The 25,689-nt window shown below is 37.8% G+C and overlaps 1 protein-coding gene across 2 annotated transcripts in view; it reads left to right on the forward strand.

Moving 5' to 3' along the window:
- Positions 1-18,122, forward strand: part of RAP1B (RAP1B, member of RAS oncogene family) — a 53,725-nt gene extending 35,603 nt beyond the window's left edge. Inside the window, exons 3-8 of one of the 2 annotated variants that reach the window (XM_020990222.2) lie at positions 469-537; positions 2,781-2,837; positions 4,243-4,383; positions 14,888-15,031; positions 15,660-15,775; positions 16,804-18,122. In XM_020990222.2, coding sequence (XP_020845881.1) covers positions 469-537; positions 2,781-2,837; positions 4,243-4,383; positions 14,888-15,031; positions 15,660-15,746 — 498 coding nt within the window. In that variant the 3' untranslated portion in view covers positions 15,747-15,775; positions 16,804-18,122. Of the gene's footprint in view, positions 1-468; positions 538-2,780; positions 2,838-4,242; positions 4,384-14,887; positions 15,032-15,659; positions 15,781-16,803 lie in introns of those variants that run through there. The other variant, XM_078146193.1, reaches the window with a different exon arrangement.
- The last annotated feature ends 7,567 nt before the right edge of the window (positions 18,123-25,689 follow it).

Below are 25,689 nucleotides of genomic sequence, written 5' to 3' on the forward strand. Positions count from 1 at the left end.
TATGTGCCCATTGAAGGCTGTGGTATTGACTAAGAAAAAAAAAAGTTTAAGTGAAGGTGACTTCACTCCTAGAAATTGCTTTTCTCTACCTCTGAGCTTCCCTACTTTGGAAAGCTGTTTTTCCGGGCTCTGTGAAAAGAGCATTGGCTTTCAACATAAGAGAACTTTATGTTGAATCCCACCTATGCCACTTACTACTTCTGGATGAGTTTCTACCCAAATGCATTTCTCTGGATTTTTTATTTCATAGATGCTAATGTCATACTCATCTCTTTTGCTATGTGACAAGATCATTTCCTTGTTGAACATACAGATCATAGATTATAACTTTTTATAACCCTCCTCTCCCCTGCCCTGTAGTAGAATGCTCTTTTAGGACAGGAACTATCCATTTCTGTCTCTGCATCCTGTTTTCTTTGACAGACACTACACTCAACTATCTAATTAATTGAACTGATTGTTTTACAGACTGTACAGTTTGTTCAAGGAATATTTGTTGAAAAATATGATCCTACGATAGAAGATTCATATAGAAAGGTAGGAAGAGGTTACTGCTTTTGACAATTAAAGGCCTTCACAAAATTTTTCAGAATAATTTTGTTTTATACCTCAAAGTTAATACCCAATTCTAGTTTTATGTTTGTTTAATGTTTACAAAGTAGATGTGATGACTAGGTAAAGTTGATTTATGAAAGTTGATTGGATAAACAAAGAACATTCTTGATTACTGGTTCTCGCTGAATAAGATAAGTTTTTCTTCACTGGAATGGAATATTTCTCTAGAAAAAATCATTTTATATTGAGTAAAGTACAGGAAATCAATAAGGAAACTGTGTCACTTTCCAGTGTTACTGTCCCTTTATATCCACAAAAAGAAGGAGCTAATAAAGGTACGTGCCCAGACTCAAAGAGAAAATGGAATTTCCCCAAGGACTACATGAATACCTAGAAGAAATGATTAAATATTATTTTTTTTAAATGAGATAAAAGCTCTTAAAGATGGGAGAATAAGTAGATTAGAAGAGAAAGTAGTTAACTTTACCCAGGAATTGTACTCTCTGAAAGCAAGGAACATTAGAATATCAGAATGGGGGGTGGGGGGAGGTGGTGAGAAGTGGATCTAAAATATCTGATAACAAAAACTGAATTCTTCCCCCCACCTTTGTACATTGCCTGTCGTGCTGTCCTTCAGTTGATTGTGTCCTTCCCCTGCCCACCTCCCACCCTCTGGAAAATTATTTTGAATTTCCTTAAATGTATACATGTTGTCTTGTGTCCCTTTCACATTTATGTACGTACACAAAACCAGTAAAATGTAAGCTCCTTGAAGCAGGAATGGTTTCGTTTTGGCAAGGACATTGCTAGGTGATCAGAGTCACAAATCTTCACCAATTGTGTAAACAGCCTGAGTTGTCAGTACAACCTGAAAAAAACAATATCACTGTTGTTAGCAGGAATTGTTCAACACCCAGTTTAGCTTATTTTATACAGCACCTGACACATAGGTGCTTAATGAATGTTTGAAGGAATAAATAAGTCAGGAAATGCTTAAAAGTTATTCTTCCTGGGCAGCTAGGTGGTGCAGTGGATAGAGCACCAGCCCTGGATTCAGGAGGACCTGAGTTCAAATCCAGCCTCAGACACATAACACTAACTGTGTGACCTGGGCAAGTCACTTAACCCCATTTCCTAGCCAAAAAAATAAAAAGCTACTCTTCCTTCCATAGCTGCTACAGGACCCAAGGGTACTTTTTTAAGGAGAAAGGGGAGCAGTGGTAGCAATAGGGTTCATTGGGTAGTTGCTGTTCACTAACTGCCTCCTTTTCTACCAATGATCTGCCTTTGGGATGAGAAGGGAAATGCTTAAGTATCTTGCAAAGAAATAAAAGAATATGTAAGGGTAGCAGCATGAACAGAATTTGATTATGGGGTAGTGAACCTATCAGTAAAACCTTGCTTTAATGATAGAATGACTTTTAAAAATGGTTTTATATTTTTTTATAATTTGGGTACTTAGGGAGATTTTTCCTTCGAAGTATCAATACTGCTCCATCAGAAACACTAATAATGGTTAACCTAACTTGGATAGTAGATCTTTAAATACATATGTTCTGCATGATTTAACTGGCAAATAATAAGCTGTATAAAATAGCTAAATGCTGTGTAATTCCTGCTGAAGGTGGATTGTGCTATTGTCTTCATGCTGTATTAACAACTCATTGTTTATAATTAGTGAAGATCTGGCATTTTGACCACCTAGCAACTGTTTTCTTATGTCTCCCTCCCCATTATTTTTAACTGTTGTTTAATTATAATTTTCTAGACAGCTTTCTCATGCTCACTCTAGATAAAGAGCTCATAATATGAAAAGAAAGGAAATACTGTGTTTAATATTTTCCTTCCTCCCCTTCCCAGCCCCTAAAAAAATGCTCTAAATATGGTTCCTAAGTATTCTAAATACAAGGAGTAAATAAGACTTTTAACATACTTTTTAAATTTAGCTGGTTTTCTGCTATTGGTTAACTTCCTGATTATATAGAAAAATATGGCAACAACTCTCCCCCATCACTTTTAACCTCTTTTGTAGATGCTTATGTGTATATATTATTTACCTTGACAGAATAGAAGTTCTTTGAGGACAGGGACTCTTGGATTTGTTGTGGTATGCACATAGTAAATGCTTCATAAATCTTTGTTGAATGACTTTTAAAAAAACTATCATATGTATGGAAATAGTTTTCATAAAACTGGGTTTTATTTTTGCTTTTTTCCTTTGACAGCAAGTTGAAGTAGATGCTCAACAATGCATGCTCGAAATCTTGGACACTGCAGGAACGGTATGGGGTATTTTTGTTGTTGTTTATTTTTTAGTTTTTCCTATATTTCAAACAAATTCATCATTGTTTGGGTGAAGTTTTTTTGCAAACCTGTGATTTCATACATATTAGGAACTCCTTGTGGAGAGATCCCCTTGATCAACTAGACCAAACTAGGCTTTTCCTTACCATTGTTTATGTTGCCATTTTTGTAGTCAGCTATTAAAATAGTCAAATTTCTTTAAATCAGTCATGGCACTGATGTTTTTTAAAAGTTTTATTGTTCCTGAATTTTTCCTCATACATCTCTTATAGAGGCAACATGCAGTAGTAGAACGTGCATGTCAGAATTATGTTCAAGTTCTGCCTCTTACATCAGCCAAGATACTAGACCAAACCTTTTTTGTCATGGACCTGTTCAAGTGTCAGGTCAAACCTCTGGACCCATTCTCAAAAGTGTATTTAAATGCATAAAATACTTAAGATTATAAAGGAAGCTAATCATATTGGAATAAATTTATCAAAACCTCAAAAAAGCCAGTTCACTGATGCCCTAATTTTAGCACTTTGTGCCTCAGACTCTATGGCCCAGGACTTATCTTCTAATTTGTAGATAGTTTTTATCAGCTTCAGAAACCAAAGTTTTCTAAACTGAGATTTCCCTAAGTAGGAAATGATCACGGGTGCTTTGCATGTTCTTACATATTTTCTTCGTAGTATGTTGTAGTAATGGTGGGACACTCAGTGTTAGAACAGAAAATTATTTTTAAACAAGTCAAAAGAATCTTTATATTTTTATTTAGTAAGAGTGCATTTTACTAAAAGGGAAAATAACCTAGAAGTAAAACTCATGGGACTTTGGGGTCCAAAGAGCTGGGTTTGAATCACAATTCTGCTAAGGAACTAACATTTACCTACCTCACCTGTGCCTTTCACAATCAAAGTACTTGTCTAAATAGCCACCTAATAAATGCTTCATTGACTGAAAAATTTTGTTTCTTTCATATAGACTTGTACTTCTTTCTGGGTGAAATGGTAAATGTCGTCTATGGGGGATGGCTTAGTGTCTTAATAGTCCTTAGATATAGTTTTCCCTATACTTGGCACCTGGTAGCTGTCAGATATGTAAATAGCATTATCAAGTTTCTTTACTCCTAATGATGTTAAGTTATACTTAACATTTAAAATAAATGCTTTTGGAGATAAAGATATTTCTCCCCCTTCCCCCATTCAAGTATTTTCCTGTTACATACTTAATTTCAACTATTGTATGATTTATATATAAAATATTATTTCTCAGATTTTAAAGAAATATTGTATATGATCAAAGTTTTAGTGATTAGTGCAGTTTTATTGATAACTCTAGAACTGTTAGATCATTTGTCAAGACAGTATCATATTTTACTGCTTTTCCTCTCCACCATAGGAACAATTTACGGCAATGAGAGATTTGTACATGAAAAATGGACAAGGCTTTGCGTTAGTCTACTCCATCACAGCACAGTCCACGTTTAATGATTTACAAGATCTTCGAGAACAGATACTTCGAGTTAAAGACACTGACGATGTAAGATGACTTCCAAATATGTTAGTTTCATTTTAAAATATGATATAAATTATTTTTAAAATGTAGGGTCTCATAAAGTATAACCACTTTTTTGTTTATTTGCGAAGGATGTTAGCATTGGTATGTTTTAATGCCTTTTTTTTTTTTGACTAGGCAGTGAGGTTAAGTGACTTGCCCAGGGTCACACGGCTAGTAATTGTTATTTATCTAAGGCTGGATTTGAACTCAGGTCCTCCTGAATCCAGGGCCAGTGCTCTATCCACTGCACCACCTAGCTGCCCCAGTGCCATTTCTTAAGACCACGATAATGCCCGAGATACATTCCTGCCCCAGAATGAGGAATTTTGTAGCAGATTCTTAGTAAAACCCTGAAGAATATGAGCCTTATTTTCTCTTAATTTAAGTGCAAATTTCAATAATTTTTTATACCATACAAGTCCTTTTTAGATTCCTGAAGTTATAATTCAATGTTTTAAAATAAAAGTAACTTCCTAACCTTTTTAATAATGACTATACTTTATACGAGAAATTATAAGAGCATTCATTTTGAGGCTTAAATTTCAAGTGAACCATTTTTCCCTTGTAAAATTGACATAATGTAGTAAGCTTAGCCATGATAGGAAGAGAGAGGAATGAATCTTGACGTCTCACCCTTCTGTAAGAAGCTTAAAAATACTGAAGGGCTCATCTATCACTGTGATGCCTTCTTGCATGATAAACATGTTGTTCAATCTCACAGAAGTTAGATGTCTTCAGGTATATTCAGTATAGTTCTGGACTTGGATTCAGGAAGGTCTGAGTCCAAATATTGCCTCCTCTTCTTGGTAGTGTGACCCTGGGTAAGTCACCTAATCTCTCTGGGTTTTATTTCCTCACATGTAAATAGCACTTGCCTTGTAATTGTGAGAATCAGATGAAGGTAACATACGTAACGCATTTTTCAAACATTAAAGTGCTCTGTAAATGCTAATTATTTTCATTGTTATTATCTGTAAAATGGGAAAGTCAAGTTTTCCATATGATAGTTTGGTTTTCTGAAAACCCAAGTCAGTTTAAATTTCCATTGTGAGAGTACTTTCACTCTTTTCTTCTTAGCTTTGGTGTCATCTTTTGAAAATTTATTATTAGGAGTATTAAAAGGAGAGAAGGCTTTAAAGACAGTATGAGCCAAAACCTAAGAGTTTAAATTGATTCAATTAAGTGCTGTAGACTTAACAGTGTAGGTTTTATTTAGATTGTCAAGACAGAAAGGTATTGAACTAACTCAAAGTATGGGAAATAATCATTAGATTAACTCTTAGAATCTATTTGCTTAAAGTTTTACTTCCAATGACATCAAGGTTTAATGGGCCAAAATTTTCTGTTCGTTGCATGAAGTGCATTAGACTTGCAGAAGACTTGGGTTTAATTCCCAGCTCTGCAAGATCAAAAGGCGGATCCTCTAAACTCTGATGAACCTTGGTTTCCTTGACTTGCAAAATAAGGCATATGCTGCTTGGATGGAGTACTGGGCCTAGAGTCAGGAAGATGCCTCTTCCTCAGATACTTCGTAGCTGTGTAACCCTGAGCAAATCACTTAACTCTGTTTGCCTCAGTTTCCTCATCTGTAAAATAAGCTTTAGAAGGAAGTGGCAAACCATTTTAGTATCTTTGCCAAGAAAACCCCAAATGGGTCACAAAAAGTCAGGTGAGACTGAAACGACTGAACAGCAAATTATTTCATGGGGTTGTTGTGGAGATTGAGTGTAAGTAAACATTTTGTAAACCTTTAAAAGCACTGTATGTAAATTGCTATTTTTCATTTAATATTAGCATTGATTTCATTTTAATATGTTTCCCTGATATGATTTGTGAATTGTTTTCCTTTTTTTAAAGAATCTAGCAAATTTTTGGTTAATTCATTTTTCTACATAAATGAATTATTGGATACTAAAGTTACATATGAGAACAGGTTTTGTTTCTCCAGGAAATTCATTTGCTATCAAGTTATCACACCATTGTTTTTTGTTTTTCACATTTCTATACATTAAGCTCTAATTAATGACGTCATAGGCAAAAACAAGTTTAACATTAACTTTGTATATTTTTACTGAAAATTTACCTGGCGCAAATGCTTGTGTAGTTACTTATGTTGGCTCTGCTATTATCATGAACATATATTTGGTACTATCACATCTCAAAATTGCAAGATTCTGTTAAACTTGGGCCTCTTTTCCTTACGCACTTCAGTGTTGTGTTTTTGTCTCTTCTAGCTGAAGTGGTACAATAAGACATATAGATAAAATATCACCAGTTCTAATAAAGTTTGAAGTATAGTATCAGCTCGTGACATGTACAACATTACAAACAATACAATTATTGCATGAAAGACATGAGTGAAATGTAATCTGAACTGCGGGGGGGGGTCGTTATAGGGTGTAATTGCAAGTGGAGGGATTGCCTCCTGGAAGAAACAACATTGAGTTAGTAGTGTTCATAGGAATTCATCAAGCAAGAGCCTGGAAATATGTAAGTGGAACCACAAGAGTTAGGCTTGGCTAGAGCATGAAGTGCATGGATGAGATTTGTTCTTATGAGATAAGGCTGGGAAGTGCCTAAAATGCCTTACTAGAGTAGAAATATATTCTGTTTATGGTAGGGCCTTTGAGGAGACTATGACCAGTGAATAATAAAGTTATTAGCATTGTGAGTAGGGGGGAAACAGGAAGGTGTGTTAGGAGGCTGTTGAAATAGTCCGTGCAAATGGTAGGGAATGATAGCCATTGGTGGTATCAAAAAAGAAGATATAATAGATGTGAGGTGTTGGGGTATGATTGAAAGAATTCAGTGACTTAATAGGAATAGGGAAGAAGAGGGAAGAGTTCACATTAAGGTTTCAAACATGGGATACTGGTGGTGCTGGTCGTTAATGGTAAAAGAGAAATGAATCTATAGGAAAAAAAAGTTTCTGTGGAAGGAAGGAAATAAGTATTAAATGCTTAATATGTTCTTAATATGCTTACTTAGGCACTGGAAATGCAAATAAGCATAAAAAAGGACAGTCCCTGCCCTCAAGGGGGCTCACATTATAAAGGGGGAAGGCAACACAAACAGAAGCTGGAAAAGCAGTGTTGGGGAAGTACCCCACACTGGGGCATTTTTTTGAAGTTGAGCCAGCCTGTACCTTTCCACAAACAGAGTCCAGAAATAACTCAGGAATGGGAGTAAAGGGCAGGTCTTAAGAAAGTTTCAGGGTGACCTGGCCACAGAACTGATCAGCAAGGAGTCCCCAGACACAGAGAAGTTTCAGGGTTTGTCAGCACTAGAGAAGGCATAATTTTGAAGTCCAGAAAGTCAGGGTTAGGAGGAGAATGGAGATGAACTTTATGGAGAAAATGTTCAGCATGAACAGGCCATAGTTGTGTTAAGGTGTTCGAGGGTAAGAAGGCACCAGAAACTAAAGGAACCTCCAGGATGAGCTGGTAGTAGAGAAGACGTGGTTTTGACAAGTTGAACATGAAAATTCAATGGGAAGTCCAGATGGAAGAGTCCTGTAGGAATTTTGAGGTACAGGTGTGCCAAGCAATGGAGCCATGGAAATAAAGGCTATGTATTATGCCTTGGAGTATACGTATTAAGGGGTCCAGAAAGAGGAGGAACAAAGGATGATGGTGTCTTTGAAACTAAGATGGTGGGAGAGGTTCATTCAATGGGGATAATAGGATTTTGAGATTATTGGTTGTGTAGCAACCCTTTGAGAAAGCAATTGCAGAAGAATGAAGGGGACAAAGAAAGCCAAATTGCAAGGGGTTGAAGAAAGAGTGGTGAGAACAGCTTTTTCAGAAAGTTTCACCATGAAACAGCATAGAGAGTTGAAGTGGATAGAGTAAATAATCAAAAGAGGGAGATGGAGCTAGAGGAGAGGAAGAGGTTTAGAATGCATGATAGAAAAATGCTATGGTAACTTGTTCTAGTGGAGTTGGGAAGAGATAGAATCAAGGTGGCAAGTAGATGAGCCTTAATGAGGAGTAGGATTTTAAGTGCCTCATGTCCTGAAAAAGGAGGGAAGGAAAGTTAAGTCAATTATTAAGTGTCTGCTGTGTGCTAGGCACCCAGGCAGAGCTGGGGATACAAAGAAAGGGAGGGGGGAAAAATAATCCCTGCTCTCAAAGTACTCTTGCTCTAAAAGGGAGAGGCTGTCATGCAAAAAGCAAAGTACAAACAAGATAAAGGCAGTATAAATTAGAGATAATCTCAGAGGGAAGTCACTGATGAGATAGGAGAGAATTCAGGGCATGGGGGACAGCAAGTGAAAATGCCCAGGTCTGGGGTACAAAGTGTTTTACAGGAAGAATAGCAAGAAGGCCAGTTGTCACTAGATTGCTAAGTACTTAGAGAAGATTAAGGTGTAAGAAGACTGAGAAGGTAGGAAGGATCCAGGTTTTAAAGGCCAAACCGGATTTTATGTTTAATCCTGGAAGCTATTGTTGAGCAGAACAGGGGTGACATGGTTAGATTTTGGCATTTTTAGGAAGATCAGTTTGACAGTTGAGTGGTTGGGCATACTGGAGTGGAAAGAGATTTGAGGCAGGGAGACCACCCATCAGTCTATTGCAGTAGCCCAGGCGTGAGATGATGGAGGTCTAGATAAAGGTGCTTCCAGTGTCAGAGGAGGAGTATACAAGAGATGTTACCAAGGTGAAGAGGACAACAGGACTGCACACATGATTGGATATGGAGGGTGAGAATGGAGTGTCTAGAATGACACCTGGGTTGCAAGCCTGGGTAACTTGGAGATTTATGTTGCCATGGATACTAATAGGGAAGTTAAAAGAGGAAAGGGTTTAGAAGGGAAAGCTGCTGAGTTCACTTTGGGGTATGTTGAGTTTAAGATGCCTGTGAAATAATCAGGTTGAGATATCCCATTAGGCAGCTGGAGACATAAGAATGGAAGTCTGAGAGTCAACTGCATAGAGATGATAATATAATCCATGGAAGCTAATGAGACACTTGAAATTAGTGGCCCTTCAATGGATGCAGATCTAGCAAAGTTGACTGAGGAGTGTTCAGACAGGTAGGAGGGCTAGAGAGAACAGCACAGGGTGGTGAATTGATTAGGGAGATAAGATGTATGGCTGAGAACTTGGGAGAAATTAAGAGTTTCTACTGAATGGGCTCATCCAGTCCTTTCAGTAAAGTAGGCATATGCTTTAAATATGGGGGAGGAGGGGGGTCCAATAAATAGATGAGAAGGAATGAATATTTAGTTCTCAAAAACCTAGAAAGACAATATCTAAGAGAAGAAGGTGATCAACAGTGTAAAGGCTGCAGAGAGTTCAAGATGGATGAGGATTGAGAAAAGACCATTGGATTTGGCAGTTAGATCATTGGTATGTTTGGAGAGATTTCCAGTTGAATGATGAAGTCAGCAGTCAGACTATAGAGAGTTAAGAGAATGAGAAGAAATAAAAGTAGTCACTGAATGTAGACAGCCATTTCACACAGTTTAGCCATGAAAGAGAGAGGAAAGATTGTAGCAGGGATGGCGAGATCAAGTTAAGGGTTTTTTGAGGATGGGGAAGAACATGGGCTGTTTGTAGACAGTAGGAAAGCAGCCTGTAGTCGGGGAAAGATTGAAGATAAGTGAAAGAATGGAGATAATAGAGGGGGGAGATCTGCTAGAGAAGATGAAATGAATAGGATTACTTCTTCTGCATGTAGATAGGTTTGCGTTGGCAAGGAAATGGATTACTTTGTGTGAGGTAGATGAAGGAAGAGATGCTAGCAAAAGTCACCTGAATGGGATGGGGTAAGGCTATCAGCTGAGAGAATGGAAGGAGGGAGAGCCATGGGAGGCTTGAATGGAGATGAAAGATTTAGAAAAACTCCTGGAAAGTGGGATAGTTTGTCAATTAGAGAAATATGCTGTATGGCTAAGAACTTTGGAGAAATGAAGAAGCCCATTTGGTCTTCAGTAAAGGAAGAGTAAACTAAAAATATGGGTTGTGGGGGTCAATAAGTAGGCTAGAAGGAATGACTTTGGAGAAATAGTTTGGGAAATACTTGGCATAAGACAGGGCAGCTGTCGTAATTGAAGGGCTGTCACATGAAAGAGGGATTCAGCTTGTTTCATTTGTCCTCAGGAGGAGAAACACTAGGAGTAATGAGTAGAAGTTCAACATTTAAAAAAAAAAAACCTTAACAGTTAGAACCATCCAAAATTGAATGCACTGCCTCAGGAGGGTAATGGATTCCCGTCATTACAGTTTTGTTAGGTGTTATACAGGAAGCTCTTGTTTGGGTCTCAGTTGGAAAGATGGACACTGAGAGAGCCCTTCCAGCTCAGTTTCTGTGAATACTGAAGAACAGTGAAGACTCCATTCTAAGGTTATATATGCCAAAAATATTGTAGTGGGTGAAATAGGGTAGAAGAATTAAATTTTAGGGGTAACCCAAGCTTGGGGATTAGTGGGTTAGAAATGACAAAAGGTCTAGGGCAGAAGGGGTCAAGACTAGGTATGGAGCCAAAGTAGCAGAAAAAATGGACTTTAGGAATAGGAAGAGAGAACAAGTCTGGAAGTCATGGTTAGGGCATAAATCAGGTTTGTTGTAAGCCATGTGGAAAGTTGGGGAGGTTGTGGTCAGGGAGTGTAATTTTGCAAGGTTGTACAGTTTGAGAGACTGAGCTATCAAATAGAACTGTGCTGTGTTGTATTTAGGTCATTGGAGTTGAGGGTGAGCATTTGTCAGGTTGGGGCAGGGATATTAGGTCACCAGCACAAGAACATTGAAGCACCTAAGTGTAAGTATATCAAGAGTTAGAGCTCTCAAGGGGAGAGATTGTGATCTAGGTGCCAAAGTCCTAACAGACAGTGGTACAGTGACCTGGAGAGTAATAGCATTGGCAGAAGATTGTCACAAGGATGTTTGGAAGAGAGTATGAATCAATAATTACATGTAGTTTGAAAGACGAAGGATTGTTGAGGATTCATACTAGAGGAATGTTATTGAGCAGCTATGGAGTACAAATTACATCAGCTTCCACGGGCCTACCTGGGGAGAAAGCATAGCTTCTAATACTGAGAAGGTTATTAAGGGATGTGTATATCTTTAGAGAAAAGTTAAAAGGAGGGCGGCAGGAATGTTCTGAAACATTCAGCATATAAGGGAGTCTAAGAATATAGGAGTTTCTCTAAAGGCACAGAAGAAGGAACTAAGAGAGAGAAGAACTGAGTTGGCATGGGGCCGGGGAGAAGTAGAAGTAAAGCTGATCTGATTAGGGAGAACAGTTCAGTAAAAGCTAGTAAAGTAAGTAACCTTGTGCCTGATAATGGTGAGACCAACCTCTACTGGAGGGAGGTTATAGTAGCAAGTTGGGAGTGGAAAGAGCCATTCATTCAGCAAACTTAAACAATAAAGCAACTTGGAGAATTAATTAACCTTGAACTACAAATGAAATGTTGATTTTTCACTACCAGGTCTCCTCCTAAACATCCTGGTTTGGTATATTTTCATTTTTTATGGGAGACTGTTCAACAAGCCCCTCCTTTTATTTCTACACAGTTTTTATCTGATTTGTCTAGCTTGCTGGACCCTGAATAATCCTTTGGAAATAATCTTTGACTTTTATCCTAAAAGACTGCTGGATTGAAGATTTTTGAATTAGAGTTTAATACAGCCCGACCCCTTCCATCTCAAACTCTTTTTGTGAGGTTTTGGTTGGGTTTTTTGTTTTTTAACTTTAGCCAAACCTTTTCTATTATTGAGCTGGATTTGAATCTTTATTCTCTTTAAATGACTACATTCAAAAGTTATTTTCTCTCAAGATATCTTTGCTTCTCTAGTCCAGAATAATCTCTGAATTTTATCCCAGCTAGTTGTATAAGAGCAGATTGCTGGAGGCAGGGAGGTGGGGAAAACACATGATTGTGAATGAATAGGCAGTCCCCAACTTATAAGGATTATGTTGCAAATCATTTGGTGAGGATTCTGAATGCATTTTCTTCAGAGAATGGATGTTGTAAATTATGGTTAGGTTTCCAGGCTAGCCCACAAAAGCCTATTTAATCCATGAAACAGTTGAACTTGAGTTCTGGAAACCGGAAGGCCATACAGTATAGGAAGAAGTAGTTTCCTCCCTTCTCTGGGACACAGAACAGTGTTAGGAGGAAGAGGTATTTCCTCCTTTTCTGGGCACAGCACCAGTCAAAGGAAAATTTTTAAATATTTTTGAAAACTTTCCAGTTCAACCGTTGCAGCCTTTGAGGTGACCAGCCTTTGTGGGAAAAGGGTGCACCATCTCTACACCTACACGAACACTAACCACTGACCAACTACCACTGATGTACACACAAGCCCAAAAACCTCTCTGTCCCCACTGGCCCTTGCCATCAAAGGTAGCTCCCTCATCCCCACCAAAACCATCTGCAGACAAGGTAGGCTAGCTGAAATACCAAGGCATCTTGAGGGAGAGACAAGAAGGAGGTAGTTTTTCCCCACAAGGGTTAAGCCACCACCTCCCCCTCAGAATCTGGTTGAGATATCCACTGAGCCCCAAAAATAGCCGTGCTGACCGTACCAGCAGCCCTTCTTTCTGACTCAGCCCTTGTAGCCATCATTGAGGGGAAGTCACAGCTAGTAAAGACCTAACAGAGAAAGTTCTTCCCACCAAAGCCCTCTGCACTGTCAGTTTGGTATAAAAAAACCAATATGGTTAATAGATATCTACTTTACCTTTACACCCTTAGGGCAGTGGGGCTTGTCCATCTGACATGCATCTGGAAACTTCCTATGTGTTGTGTCCCCGTATTAGACAGTAAACTCCCTGGGGCAGCTAGTGATAGAGCTGTAGCCTTGGAAGTCAGGAGAACCTGAGTTCAAACCTAACCTCAGACACATGACACGTACTAGCTGTGTGACCCTGGGCAAGTTGCTTAACCCCAACTGCTTCACCAAAACGGCAAAAAAAAACCCCAAAAAAACAAACAAGAAAGTAAACTCCTTGAAAGAGGATGCTAGTTGACCCAAATTCTTATTTTTAGCAATGTGAGAGCATACACCCTACTATTTAATAAATGTTTAGTAAATGGGAGGGGAGGGTGGAATTCATTAGGCAGAAGGGTAACAACCATTGGCAGACCAATCAAATATAGGCATCTTACTCTAGAATTAGTTTAAGATGCTCCTGTCCTTTCCAGATTCCTCCTTTTTTCTTCCACTCCTGAACCCAGAGTATCTAGAAGCTACACGCTTATGTATGAATTGCTTCCCATCATAGCAACAGCAGCAAAGAGTTCTAGCAATGGGGAAGGGCAAGTCAGAGATTTTACAAATTGTGTGCTGCTTACATTTGTCACTCATGTATTGGAGATATAGTTTAATAACTATTCACAATAGCTGGCAGGCACTTCTGGGGTGGGAGTTGAAATAAGTAATTTTTTCTATCATTTTACTAAACGTTACATAATCCTGAATTTTCTTAGTAGATTATAAGTATGCATTTTCATCATACATGAGTTTAGTAGAATGTACAGTAAGCCTAATTCTCCCCTTCAGGCTCAAGAATGAAGGAACTACTATGAGTCGTCCTGAAATATAGCCTTGATGCAGATATGGAGTCTGCTGATCTAGCCAAATTTATTCTTGTCTGGGAGGAGAAAGGCTAATAATTGCCACAATAAGACAGCACACCTGCTTGGGGAGAGAGGGATTGCTATATTCATGTTGAAATTGATCATATTCCTTTTAACTGTCCTACAGAGCCATGGAACAGCATAGGGTTTGTTTTGTTTGTTTTGTTTTTTTGAAGCCACTAACTTTGATCTTGTAAAATGGGACATTGCAACAAAGGTGCCCAGCTGTGGGCAAGAATCCTCCCTGTCTTTTGCAACAGAAAAGGGAATAGTATTTGGGGTTTATTAGGTAAATAATGTAAATAAATGTAAATCATGAGGAAGAAAAAAATTATAAAGATGTTTGGATAATTATTGTTTGTAATTAGCATAATTAACGTGTGGCTTGCTATATGTTTATGTAGTGTCCAGGGCACTTTAAATACATTATCTCATTGACTAAAAATACCAGTGGCTTTACTTGTCTTATTAAGTCAATTAACAAGTTGTATGATTTCAGATTTTTATTTACATTACAATTCAAATAAAAAACATCAGCTTCTAAAACATGCCAAATGATGTGGTATAATGGAAATGGCTCTAAATTTGGTCGTGAGGCCTGGGTTTGATTTCTAGCTGTGCTACTTGATGTCAAGGATGTCATTTCACCTCTGGTATTGGTTTCCTCATCTGTAAAGTGAAGGGGGTTGGACAGAATGATCTCTAGGTGCTTCCTAACTCCAAATCTACAATCTTATACCTGTAGTGAAAATGTTTCTAAGAGGAGTGGTGTATTCAGAGGCCTGGTTGGTCTAAACTTATGTTTAAAAGCTTAGAGACTTAAAACTTTGATATCTTCATTCCTTTGATATTTGTTGGGGTCCATTTGACAAACCTCTCAAATGGCTTTTCAGGTGCCAATGATTCTTGTGGGTAATAAGTGTGACTTGGAAGATGAAAGAGTTGTAGGAAAAGAGCAAGGACAAAACCTAGCAAGACAATGGAACAACTGTGCATTCTTAGAATCTTCTGCTAAATCAAAGATAAACGTTAATGAGGTAAGGTTGATGCCTGTGTTTTTGAAGATTTTAATATAAATACCAGGAAACTTTTTGGAGAGCTCTTTAGTATTTTTCCTTAAGCCTCAGTACTTCAAGGATCGATGATTTGTTGTCGTGGATGCCTCCTCTGCTAATTCATACTGCAACTTAAGATAAGAGGCAGTGGCCAAAAGGATCATCCTCATGGGGGCAACTTAGTGTTGATCCTGTCTGAACTTAGCTACGTTTGTCTTCTAGCCGCCTACCCTCCAGCACCAACAGGCTTTCCTGGGGCAGGTCTAACAGAGATTGAGTTTCCATGGCGTAGCCTGTAAGAACAGATGATCTTCACCCTGCAGTGAAGCATCAAGGGAAGGAATTCTTTCCTTAGATCTCTTTTTAAAGAGACCATAAATATTCCCCTGGAATGCCAAATATATGGTCCTAGGCAATATCTTAGTTGAATTGGATGATGTCTTCAGGATGTCTTGAAGCAATCAGAGAAATTTGGCTGCTATAACATTTGGTTTTACATTCATGTTGTTAAAAAATAAATGTTTGCTTTCTTGGATGAGTTATATTATGATGAAGAAATCATACATTATGTTCTTTATTTGTCAACTGAATCACACATTTGTATTTGCAGATCTTTTATGACCTAGTCCGGCAAATTAACAGAAAAACTCCAGTGCCTGGGAAGGCACGTAAAAAGTCATCATGTCAATTGCTTTAATACACAGATGCATTGTAGCTCTGAGCCAGGTATGTCCAGTGATACTTCTTTCATCTTTGACCTTTAGTCTCATAAAATACTATTACGTCAAGAACCTAACTAAAAAATTTTTATACCCCAAAAATAATGATCATTAAACTAGTGTGGTATTTTACTAGTAGAGCAAAACAAGAGGTCATATCTGGCAAGTGGGAAGGGACAAGCTATTGTGCATAAATTGATCTCCCAGACAGCTGAAGCTTACCCAGTTCAGGCACCAAAACTTACTGGACATCTTTCTAAAATTTATTCTGTACTTCTTTGATTTCTTAAATAGAAAATATCTTCTGTAATACATTTATGATTCTAGGTCATCATCAATGTCAGTTATATTAATGATGTTCTATTGAAGTTTGTAGGGCTGCTATTAATGGTCTCCTAGTTACATGCATTTCAATAATCCTGGTTTTGGGGTGTGGTGGTTTTTTTGTTTGTTTTTTTTTTAAGCATTCCATAGCTAATTGTGTTTTTTAGTAGCCTTTAAATATTGTCATATATGATTTCACATTCTTTGATAGTCCATTTAAATTTATTTGTTGTGTCCTATGCTAAAACTTCCCATTTGAGCTAAGTAAAATTTTAAGATCATGTTTAGATATTGAGATATATAGAACCCAGCCTTCTAGAATATGAAATATTGGAAAACTATTTCCTGTGATAACAGGATATAGAACTGAAATGGAGAAGCTAAGTCTCAGAGTTTGGCTTGCCCCAAGGCCATACAGGTAGTATCTTAACAAGCCTTACAGATAGAAATCCAGGTTTATTTCTATACCGCACTGACAGTTTATGGTGCCGAATCACAGGGTAGATTAGACAGTAAAGCAATGAAAAAAACTGCTCAGAAGTTTGCATGTTAACTGTACAAATAGATATCACAAGTACAAAAGTACTAAAAAAAAATGATAGGATTCTTATACTTGGGTTGTTGAAACCTTTTTGGTCACTGCCTTAATGTGTTCCTTAGGGCGGTTAGCTTTTCTCTAGGTGTTTTCAAGTCTTTTCTTTGGTCTTTCAGGTCTGAAGAACTGTTGCCCAATTCAACAGTGCCAGCAGCATTCCAACTTTATTAAACCTACCAACATCTTAAGCGGACTTTCCTGTGGTGGTACCCTTTAAGAAGTGGATGAAAGCTACTATATCAGTTTGCACATTCTAATCACTTTGCAGTGTCACGAGAGATTTTTACTTATGATAGTCTGAGTATGCAACTGGTAAAACCAGAAGCTACATCCAGTATTATTGCTAAGAGACATTATTCATCCACCGATGTTGTACATGTATGAAAATGGTGTACTGTATACTTTAACATGCCCCATGCTTTCTATTGGAGAGTACAATAATGTAAATCCTAAAAGCACCACTATTTTAGCATAATAAAAGAAAGTCCAAAGAGCTCCTATATAGACTACTCCAGATAACTTTGCTTCTTTGATATTTGTAGCTTATTGTAATTTTTTTTAAAGAAATAAAAGGTCATCATCATTGTACAAAAGCGCTTTGATTAACACAGCTATAGTTTTTTTAATTTTTTGAAAAACCTGTGGAGACAGTGATCTTGTCTTTAAAAATAAGATAGTCCTCTCAGTATAATGTCTTAGATAAAAGACGTTGCCTTTAATATCTGTTGGGAAGGAAATGTCCAGACTTTTCAATCTTTTATTGTATGTTTCCTTTTTGTTTACATAGGGAACAATGTTTATAGTTGTGTGTACAGTGGGGGTCTACAACAAGAAGTGTATATTTTCAGATAATTTTTTAATGATTTAACAATTTTGTAAATCATTTCCAGGCTTCTGCAGCTGTAGATTCTCACTGTGAATCCCTTGCTTGCTCATGCATCAGTGTATTTGCAATACCAAATATGCAGGTTTAGTACTTTTGCCTGTTAGTGATTGTTTCACATGTGTAACGTTTTGGTTGAGATGTTAAATGGTGGAAGAGTACTGTGGATGTGAATGTGGGAAGTAATTTTAATCATGTGTAATTGGTCACAGGGCCTAAGTTGCAGTAACTAACTTTTTGCCGATTTATTTAACAATGCCTTGTTGCTTTGTATGCATTTAACGTTTGGGTGTAAAGATTGTGTGTATATCCAACAGGGAGCCACAGTATTTAAATTGACCAACCTAATGTTACAACTACTTTGAGGTGGCCAAATGTAAACTAAAAGCCTTAATTAAAGTGGTGCAATTTTGTATAACTTAGCATCAGTAGTTCAATAAATTTGGATTGCCATGCAAGGGCTTGCATTATAATTATCTGCCACTTGAATGTTTTGTGTAATGTTTTAACAGTGCTAGTAAATAAATATGGGTTTAACTTTTTTAAATGTAATGGGTGCATTCTGCACAGTGTGGTTTCATAATTTAACATTTGGGCAAGCCAAGTTCTCAGTAATGGCAGGAATGGAAGATGTCATATTTTGCTTAGTAATGTTTGAGTATCCACATAGCCACCTTTAAATCTTTCCCTGGGAAAGCATTTTGTAACTCAAGCAATATCACTTATATGAACATTTTTTGGTAATGTCTGGCAGTTATTTTGGACAGTGTGGGTAAGCAGTAACAAATACTTTGACACATGTTACTTTATTGTTTTTATATAGGATGAAGTTATACTTAGCATATTATGGTTATGAAGGTCTTTGAATGAAGTGGATTATGTACTGCTTTCTTTTAAGACGGAAACAAGGTTTTCTTTGTCTTAAAGATGCACTGTAATTTATTGCCTATTTGTGAAAAGCTCTGCAAGTTGAGTCTTCATAGCAGTATGAGAATATCAGCTCCTAATAGGAGAGATGCTCTGATTTGGACTCAGATCTGTACTATTGGAATAGAACACTGTAAGATATTTTCATAGCTAAAGTTTGACGATATCTTTGGTCATAGGATAAGAGTGGGAAGGGATTTAGGCATCATCTCGTCCAACCTTCTCATTTTTATAGATAGAGTAACTGGAGTCCAGAGAAGTTCCTTACCTTCCCACAGTCACCCAGGCAGAAGTAGTGAGGGGAAAGGGTCTCTGTCTACTATATTGTTTCCATATAGGCAAAGGATGAGCACCATGTAAACATCCTACAGCCAAAAGAAGGAGGTCTTTGCCTGGTTTAAGAAATAAATTATTATCGTATACAGTCACTTGGGACAAGTTGAGAAGATGAAATTTAAAAAGAAAAACCAGTGCTCACTGGGAGAATAACAGATGTCTTATTTCTTTATGTATTCCAAATGAGCTGAAGTCATATAGCCTCTTGGATTTCCTCAATTGTTAAAATAGGGTTGGTTAGAGAGTGTTTAGAGCATGTGACATCTCTGGTCCTTTTTTTTCTAACCTAAGCCTACTACCATGACAGGTGAATAATACTGTGATATGGGGGCGGGGGAGTGCTTTTAACCATAAAGGGAAAAAAGTTCCAATACTGAAAAATTAAGAGAGCACAGATTTGATTTTTTTTTATTCATAGTTGAACTGATTTTAGATGGTAATTCTTCTGCAGTTTTGTTAGAGGAATAAACTACAGTGCGGTTTTGGTTCTTTTGTAAAAATGATTGCTAAAAAAGAATTTGTCTCATGGAAAAAAAGGTTGAATTAATGTTCATGAAGATGGAGTTATATTATAGTTGTTAAAATCATCTGTAAATCTATTTTTATAGGTCTGTATTTTAGGATTATCCAAAGGTAACTATCACTGTTAGAGGAAGCATTTCATCAAATTGTTTAAGGAAGAGGAAAAGCTGCATACTCAGTTTTTTTTTAAGTGCTAATAGATCCGTGCAAAAAGCACCATTCTCTCCCATATCACTCAGTAACTGAAGCTTAAGAATACAAATAATTATTTGAGATGTCATCTCCTGGTAATGGTTAAAATATTTGTCTACAACTAGAAAAAAATATATCAATTCATGTTCACATCCCCAAGGACACTTGAATAGCTTCAGTTTTTAGGAGGAAATATTTTACTTAAAAGTTTTTTTTAATTGTATGTAATAGTAAAATTTATGTCACAGCTTTGCTTTTTGTTATTAGAATATAATAGCTACTTTACCTAATATGAGCTCTTTTAAGAGAATCTTGAGTTAACAAAATTCTTTAGAGGACTTGCAGTCTCTAGATGTAACAGAAGTGTTAATCATTATGCTCAAATTTTGTTTTAATTGTTTTAAGTTGAATTTAATTTCTGATTATCCTTGTTCTGTCTCCTCTCCTTTTTAAATATTAAAAATATAAAAGGGGCTTTAACTTTTTCTGTTGAGCAATTTTTCAACTATTTTACATTGGAATAATAAAAATATTATAAGTCAGGTTTCCCTTTTTCTCAATAAGTCTTTCTCAAACCAGATTACGTGTCAGAGTTATGAAATCATCTTCATCCAAACATAAGTGATTCTTGCATTTTTTTTATGTGATGCGTATGGTCATGTTTGACTTACTTAGACTTAGACAAGAGTAGCCCACTGTGATTCTCCTTGACTTTCCATTGCCTCATGCCTGTCCTTAATTCTAACCCACCAGTGTCCCACTTCAGATCTGCCCACCCCTTCCACTGTGCTCTCTGAAATGCCTGTTCCACAATTAATCTCTAATCTTAAACTTCGATTTATCTCACTCTTTACATACTCTGGCCTTCACTGAGACAAGACTTCCTCCTAACCCCACTAGTTCCCTCGATACCTTTTCCAGTACAGATTACCTCTCTAATACCACCCAACTGAGTGGTCATGATGAGCGAGTTGTATTACTCCTTAGTTCATATTGTCACTTCAGACAATCCCTTAACCATTTTTAGTAGGCAACCTCTTCTTTGAGCATCACACTATCTAAATTTATCACCAATTCCAGATCTTGTTGGCAGTTATCTCTAAGTCCTTTAGGACTTTATTCTTCTTTCCTCAGTAAGTTCAGTGCTTGGCTTAGTCGTTCTGTTCTCTCTGTCTCCTACCCTGATACTCGAGGGCTTCAGCATATATATTGCTAGCCCATTGAATATTCTTAACTTAACTAACACTCTTGCCCTTGATCTTTCAGGTACTTGGAAGTATTCTATTTCCAGATTTATAAATTATGAAGGACGCTTTTCTGATCACAATTTTTTTATGTTGTCATCTCTGCCTTTTCATCCTCACTGGGACCTCCATTCCCCAATCCTTCGTTTCTTTCCCTGAACGTCATGACTACAGATTCTTCTCCCTTTCCAGTCTTTGTTTTTGTTGTTTGGTCATTTCAGTCGTGCTGAATTTTGGGAGTTTTCTTGACGTAGATATGGGAGTGGTTTGCCATTTTCTTCTCCAGGTCATTTTACAAATGAGGGACTGAGGCAAATAAGAATTAAACGACTTGCCCAGGATCACACAACTAGTAGATGTCTGAGGATAGATTTGAACTCAGGAAGATGAGTCTTCCTGACTCTAGGCCCAGTGCTCTATCCACTGCACTATTTAGCTGTCCCAAATCTTTCTATTTACACTTTGTGAACCAATTTAAGTCTATACTTGCCATTCCTTCACCCTTTGATTGACATCCCATCATAACTTTTCAGTGTCCAACTGTCTCACATGAAGAGAAGGGACGTAACTTCCTCTCAATACATGTGCAGTTGATCTCATCCCGTCTCGACTTTAGCAACTGTTATACCCACTTGCTCATCTTCTGTTTCTTTTTGTTTTCTGGCTCCTTGCCTGATGCATACAAACAAGCCTACATCTTCCCTGGCCTTTTTTGGGAGGGAGGCAATCAGGGTTAGGTGACTTGCCTAGGGTCACTGAACTAGTAGGTCTCAGAGGCCAGATATGAACTCTGGTTCTCCTGACTCCAGGTTCTCTATCCACTGTGCCACTTACTGTGTGCGTGCACGCACGCACGCGCACACACACTCTTAATCTGACCATCCACAATAGCTGTTTTCGTTTGTCTCCTCCCCTTACCTCAAGAAAGTCATCTATCTATAATTCACCCCTCCACTTTACTGACCTTTATAAATTCTCTTCATTTTATCTCTAGCTTTCAGCCTCAATTCAACTGAAACTACTCCCTGCAGATTTTCCACTCTTAATTGCCAAATCAGATGTAATGGTCTTTCGTCTACAGCATGTTATGTGTTGCCCACTTTTTTGCTAGTTTATCATACATAGCAGGCATCCATGGTCAGTGTTCTAAGGCTCTGTCCTGGTCCCCTTCTGCCTTGTTGATCTTGAGCTCCTATGGGTTCCATTTTTATCTCTATTCAGATGTTTCCCACATCTTTATATCCAGCTCTCTGCTGAGGCTCAATTATGCATTTCCTACTACCTCTTGTACATCTCAAACTGGATTTCCCATAGACATCTCCAGCCTTCCCCCTCTTCATAATTACTGTTGAAGACAATTTTTTATATCCATTTTTCCAGTCGCCCAGTTCCACAACCTTAGTGTTGTTCTCAGCTCCTTGCTCTTATCCCACGTAGCCAATCCCTTAACAAATCTGGATGTTTCTACCTTGACATCTCTTGTGTATACTTCTTTTTCTCCACTCCCATAACAAGAACCGTGATTCAGGCCCTCATCCAGCCATAACCTCCTGGCTGGTCTCCGTGCCGAAGTTCTCTTCCCACTCCACTCTCCCTTGAGCTGCAAAGGGTACATAAAACTCTTGTCACTCTCCTGCTTAAAAGAGCTCCAGTGCTCTGTTAATCTCTAGAACCAAATTTAAATCTCAATTATCTAAAGATCTTCATAACATGGCTCCTTCCTACCTCTCCATTCCTTGTACCTCATTCCCTTCCAAGTATAGCCACAGTGGCTGACTTGGCATTCCTCAAACATCTCTCTTCTCTGCCTTTCAGCCAGCCGGTTATCGTGACTGGAATGCTCTGTCCAGTCACCTGCACCTCTAGTTTCCCTGGCTTCCTTAAAGACATGTCAAATTCTGCAGTTTTTCTAGGTTCCACCTCTTCCACCCCCACAAATGTTTTCTTTCAGATCACCTTTATTCTGTTATGTTTTTCTATGTACCTGATTTCCGTACATTCTGTTTTCTGCATTGGAATGTATACTTCTTGAGAGCAAGATCCGATTTATGCCCCTCTCTGTTTCTTAGTGCTTAGCATAGTTCTTGGCATAAGGTAATAAGCACTTATAATAAATATTTGTTGGCTGGCTCCAGTTAATCTGTTTTGGAGCTCAATTTCTTAAAACATTTTCTGGCCTTTGAAAAGTGAAGTGCAATGGACACTGATGTTGAGACAAGGCTCAAAACTCTTACATTGGTGAACCAATTAATTCATTAACTGTCTTACAAATATGATCAGTAAAATCTAGTTTGATCCCAAGTATTGATGAAGAACAGAAAGTCTGCATGTTGATGTAGTAATCTATTCTACGGGCTGAAAAGTTATCTCCATTTTTATTCTAAATTTCAAGTTCAATATGCTTTAAAAAAATTTTCTAATGCTCCTGTGAAAATACAGCGTATTAAGAAAAATTTTAGAATAAAGCCTGGATTTCACTGTCCAATTAGATGACCTGGATAATACTAATCCCAGTTAGTCGTTCTGTGACCCGGGCAAGTTGGTCAATCTTTTAGGCTTCAGTTTCTTCGATTTTAAGTGGAAGAGGTTATACTATAGACCAAATGTCCTATCATGCTTTAAAACTCTAGTTCTGAATAGAGGGAATTAGAATTATTAGATTTCAAGAAAGTAGTGACTGTGGTAATAACCTAATTCATCTCCCTGCTGCCTTTATCCACTCAAGTCATTCTCCACGTAGCTTCTAAAACAACCTTTGTAAGACATAGATCTGACCATGACACTGCCCTCAGATACCTACAGTGGTTTCCTGCTGCATCTAGGTTTAAGTGCAAACTTACAAGGTTGGCATTTAAGACCCTCGGCAGTCTGACTCTAACTTCCCTCTTCAGAGTTTGCACGCAAGTGTGTTCTTTCTGTCCTCAAAACACCTTTGGTTTCCTTATTCATGTGCATTTGCCCCAACTCTCAGTGGGATGTAAACTCTTGAAGGCAGCAACCTGCACCTGAAGGTCCTTAATAAAAAGTTTATTGAATTTAAATACTCTTAGGTTTCCTTACATAATGCTGATATTCTGGAGCATAGTGTGTCACCATACATAAGTAGCTCATTCAGTTCAACTACAGGTTTTTCCTGTTCCTAGACGGTAATAGAACTTAATTCATATGGGGAAGCATATTGGGAAGTCATTTTTGAAGACTGCTACAGGCAAAAATATTAAAGATCATTTAGTTATACAAACAGTGGGCTTTTGACTGACTTCATTATTCTCTGTAGAACCTTCACAAACAACAAACAAGGAAAACATACCGGCCTCTATACCTCACTCCTACTTTAGGGGCCTTTGTTTCCAACGGACAGTGCCCAGTTTCCTACAGTCTTTTCTTTTTAGAGACAGTGGATGACTAAACATACAATCTCTGACATAACTTAGGCCTTAGGGAGAATGAATGGTGGGGGAAGACTCTTAAGAGTAGAGGGCATACTTTATGTAGGAAATGACCTGACCTCATCATGGGATGCTAACAGTAATCTTAGGAAACATGTTCATTGGCTGGTGAAAATATATCTTAAGCACTTTGTGACTTGTAAAAACTGCTCTCCCTTCGCACAGGGCTGCTTTAAATAGTGGTAAGTGAGATGGGAGACATGCTGTTTTGCTTGCATGCTTCACTACAAATTTCTTTTGGATCCTGCCTGTGATTATATTGGGATAGGGAGAGTCTTGGAAGCTCATGATTGGAAGCTGTGATTTCTCATTTTGAGTTTCATAAAAACTTGGGGGAAGTAGGGCCTACAGGTGTTATCATTAGCCCCAAAGGAAACCAGTTCAGGAAGTGACAAGCCCAGGATCATGAAAGTAAGTGTGATTTGAACCCAAGTCTTCCGGGTTCCAAGTCCAGGAAAAGTCAGGGATATGAGGTGATAACAGGAAAATACAGGTGTCACTGAGGCTTTAAAAAAAAAACAACAACTGCATTTGTCATCCTGTGCAATCTCAAAACTACCAGGATAGTTAAGAATATTAACTGTCTTCAAATTGTTAGTGGTCTCTTCCTCATTGTATACAAGGTATCCTAAAAGTCTATTTTTTTTCAATTTTATTAATTTATTTTGATTTATCAACAATCATTTCCATATGCCTTTGAGTTGAAAATTTTTCTTCCCCTTCCTCCCCCCACCCTCCCTAAGATGGTGCACAATCTGACATAGGCTTTACATTTACATACCCATTAAACATATTTTCATATTAGTGAAGCTGTAAGTAAAAATTAAAACCAATAGGAGGAACCATCAGAAAGATGAAACAAAACTCAACAGAAGGTAAAAATAAGTGATAGCGATTCGACTTCCATAGTTCTTTCTTTGGATGTGGACAGTATTTTCCATCCTGAGGCCTCTGGAGATGTCTTAAATCCTCATAATGCTGAGAAGGGTTCAGTTTAACAATCATAGTCATTGCATAACGTGGCTGTTATTATGTACAAAGTCCTCTTGGTTCTGCTCACTTCACTCAGCATCAGACCATATAAGTCTTTTCAGGTTTTTCTGGAGTCAGCCTGTTCATCATTTCTTATAGCACAATAATATTCCATTCCATTCCTGTAGCACAACTTGCTCAGCCATTCCCCAATTGATGGGCATCCTCTCAATTTCCAATTCTTTGCCACCACAAAAAGAGCTGCTGTGAATGGTTTTTGTACATGTGGGTCCTTTTCCCATTTGTTTGATCTCTTTGGGATATAGCCCTAGAAGTGTTATTGCTGGACCAAAGGGTATGCACATTTTTGTAGCCCTTTGGGCATAGTTCCAAATTGTTCTCCAAAATGGTTGGATCATTTCACAACTCCACCAACAATGTATTAGTGTTCCAATTTTCCCACATCTTCTCCAACAT

The sequence above is a fragment of the Phascolarctos cinereus genome, unplaced genomic scaffold (assembly GCF_003287225.1).
Source record: "Phascolarctos cinereus isolate Bilbo 61053 unplaced genomic scaffold, phaCin_HiC Scaffold_1;HRSCAF=81, whole genome shotgun sequence".
In the NCBI taxonomy this organism is placed as follows: domain Eukaryota; kingdom Metazoa; phylum Chordata; class Mammalia; order Diprotodontia; family Phascolarctidae; genus Phascolarctos; species Phascolarctos cinereus.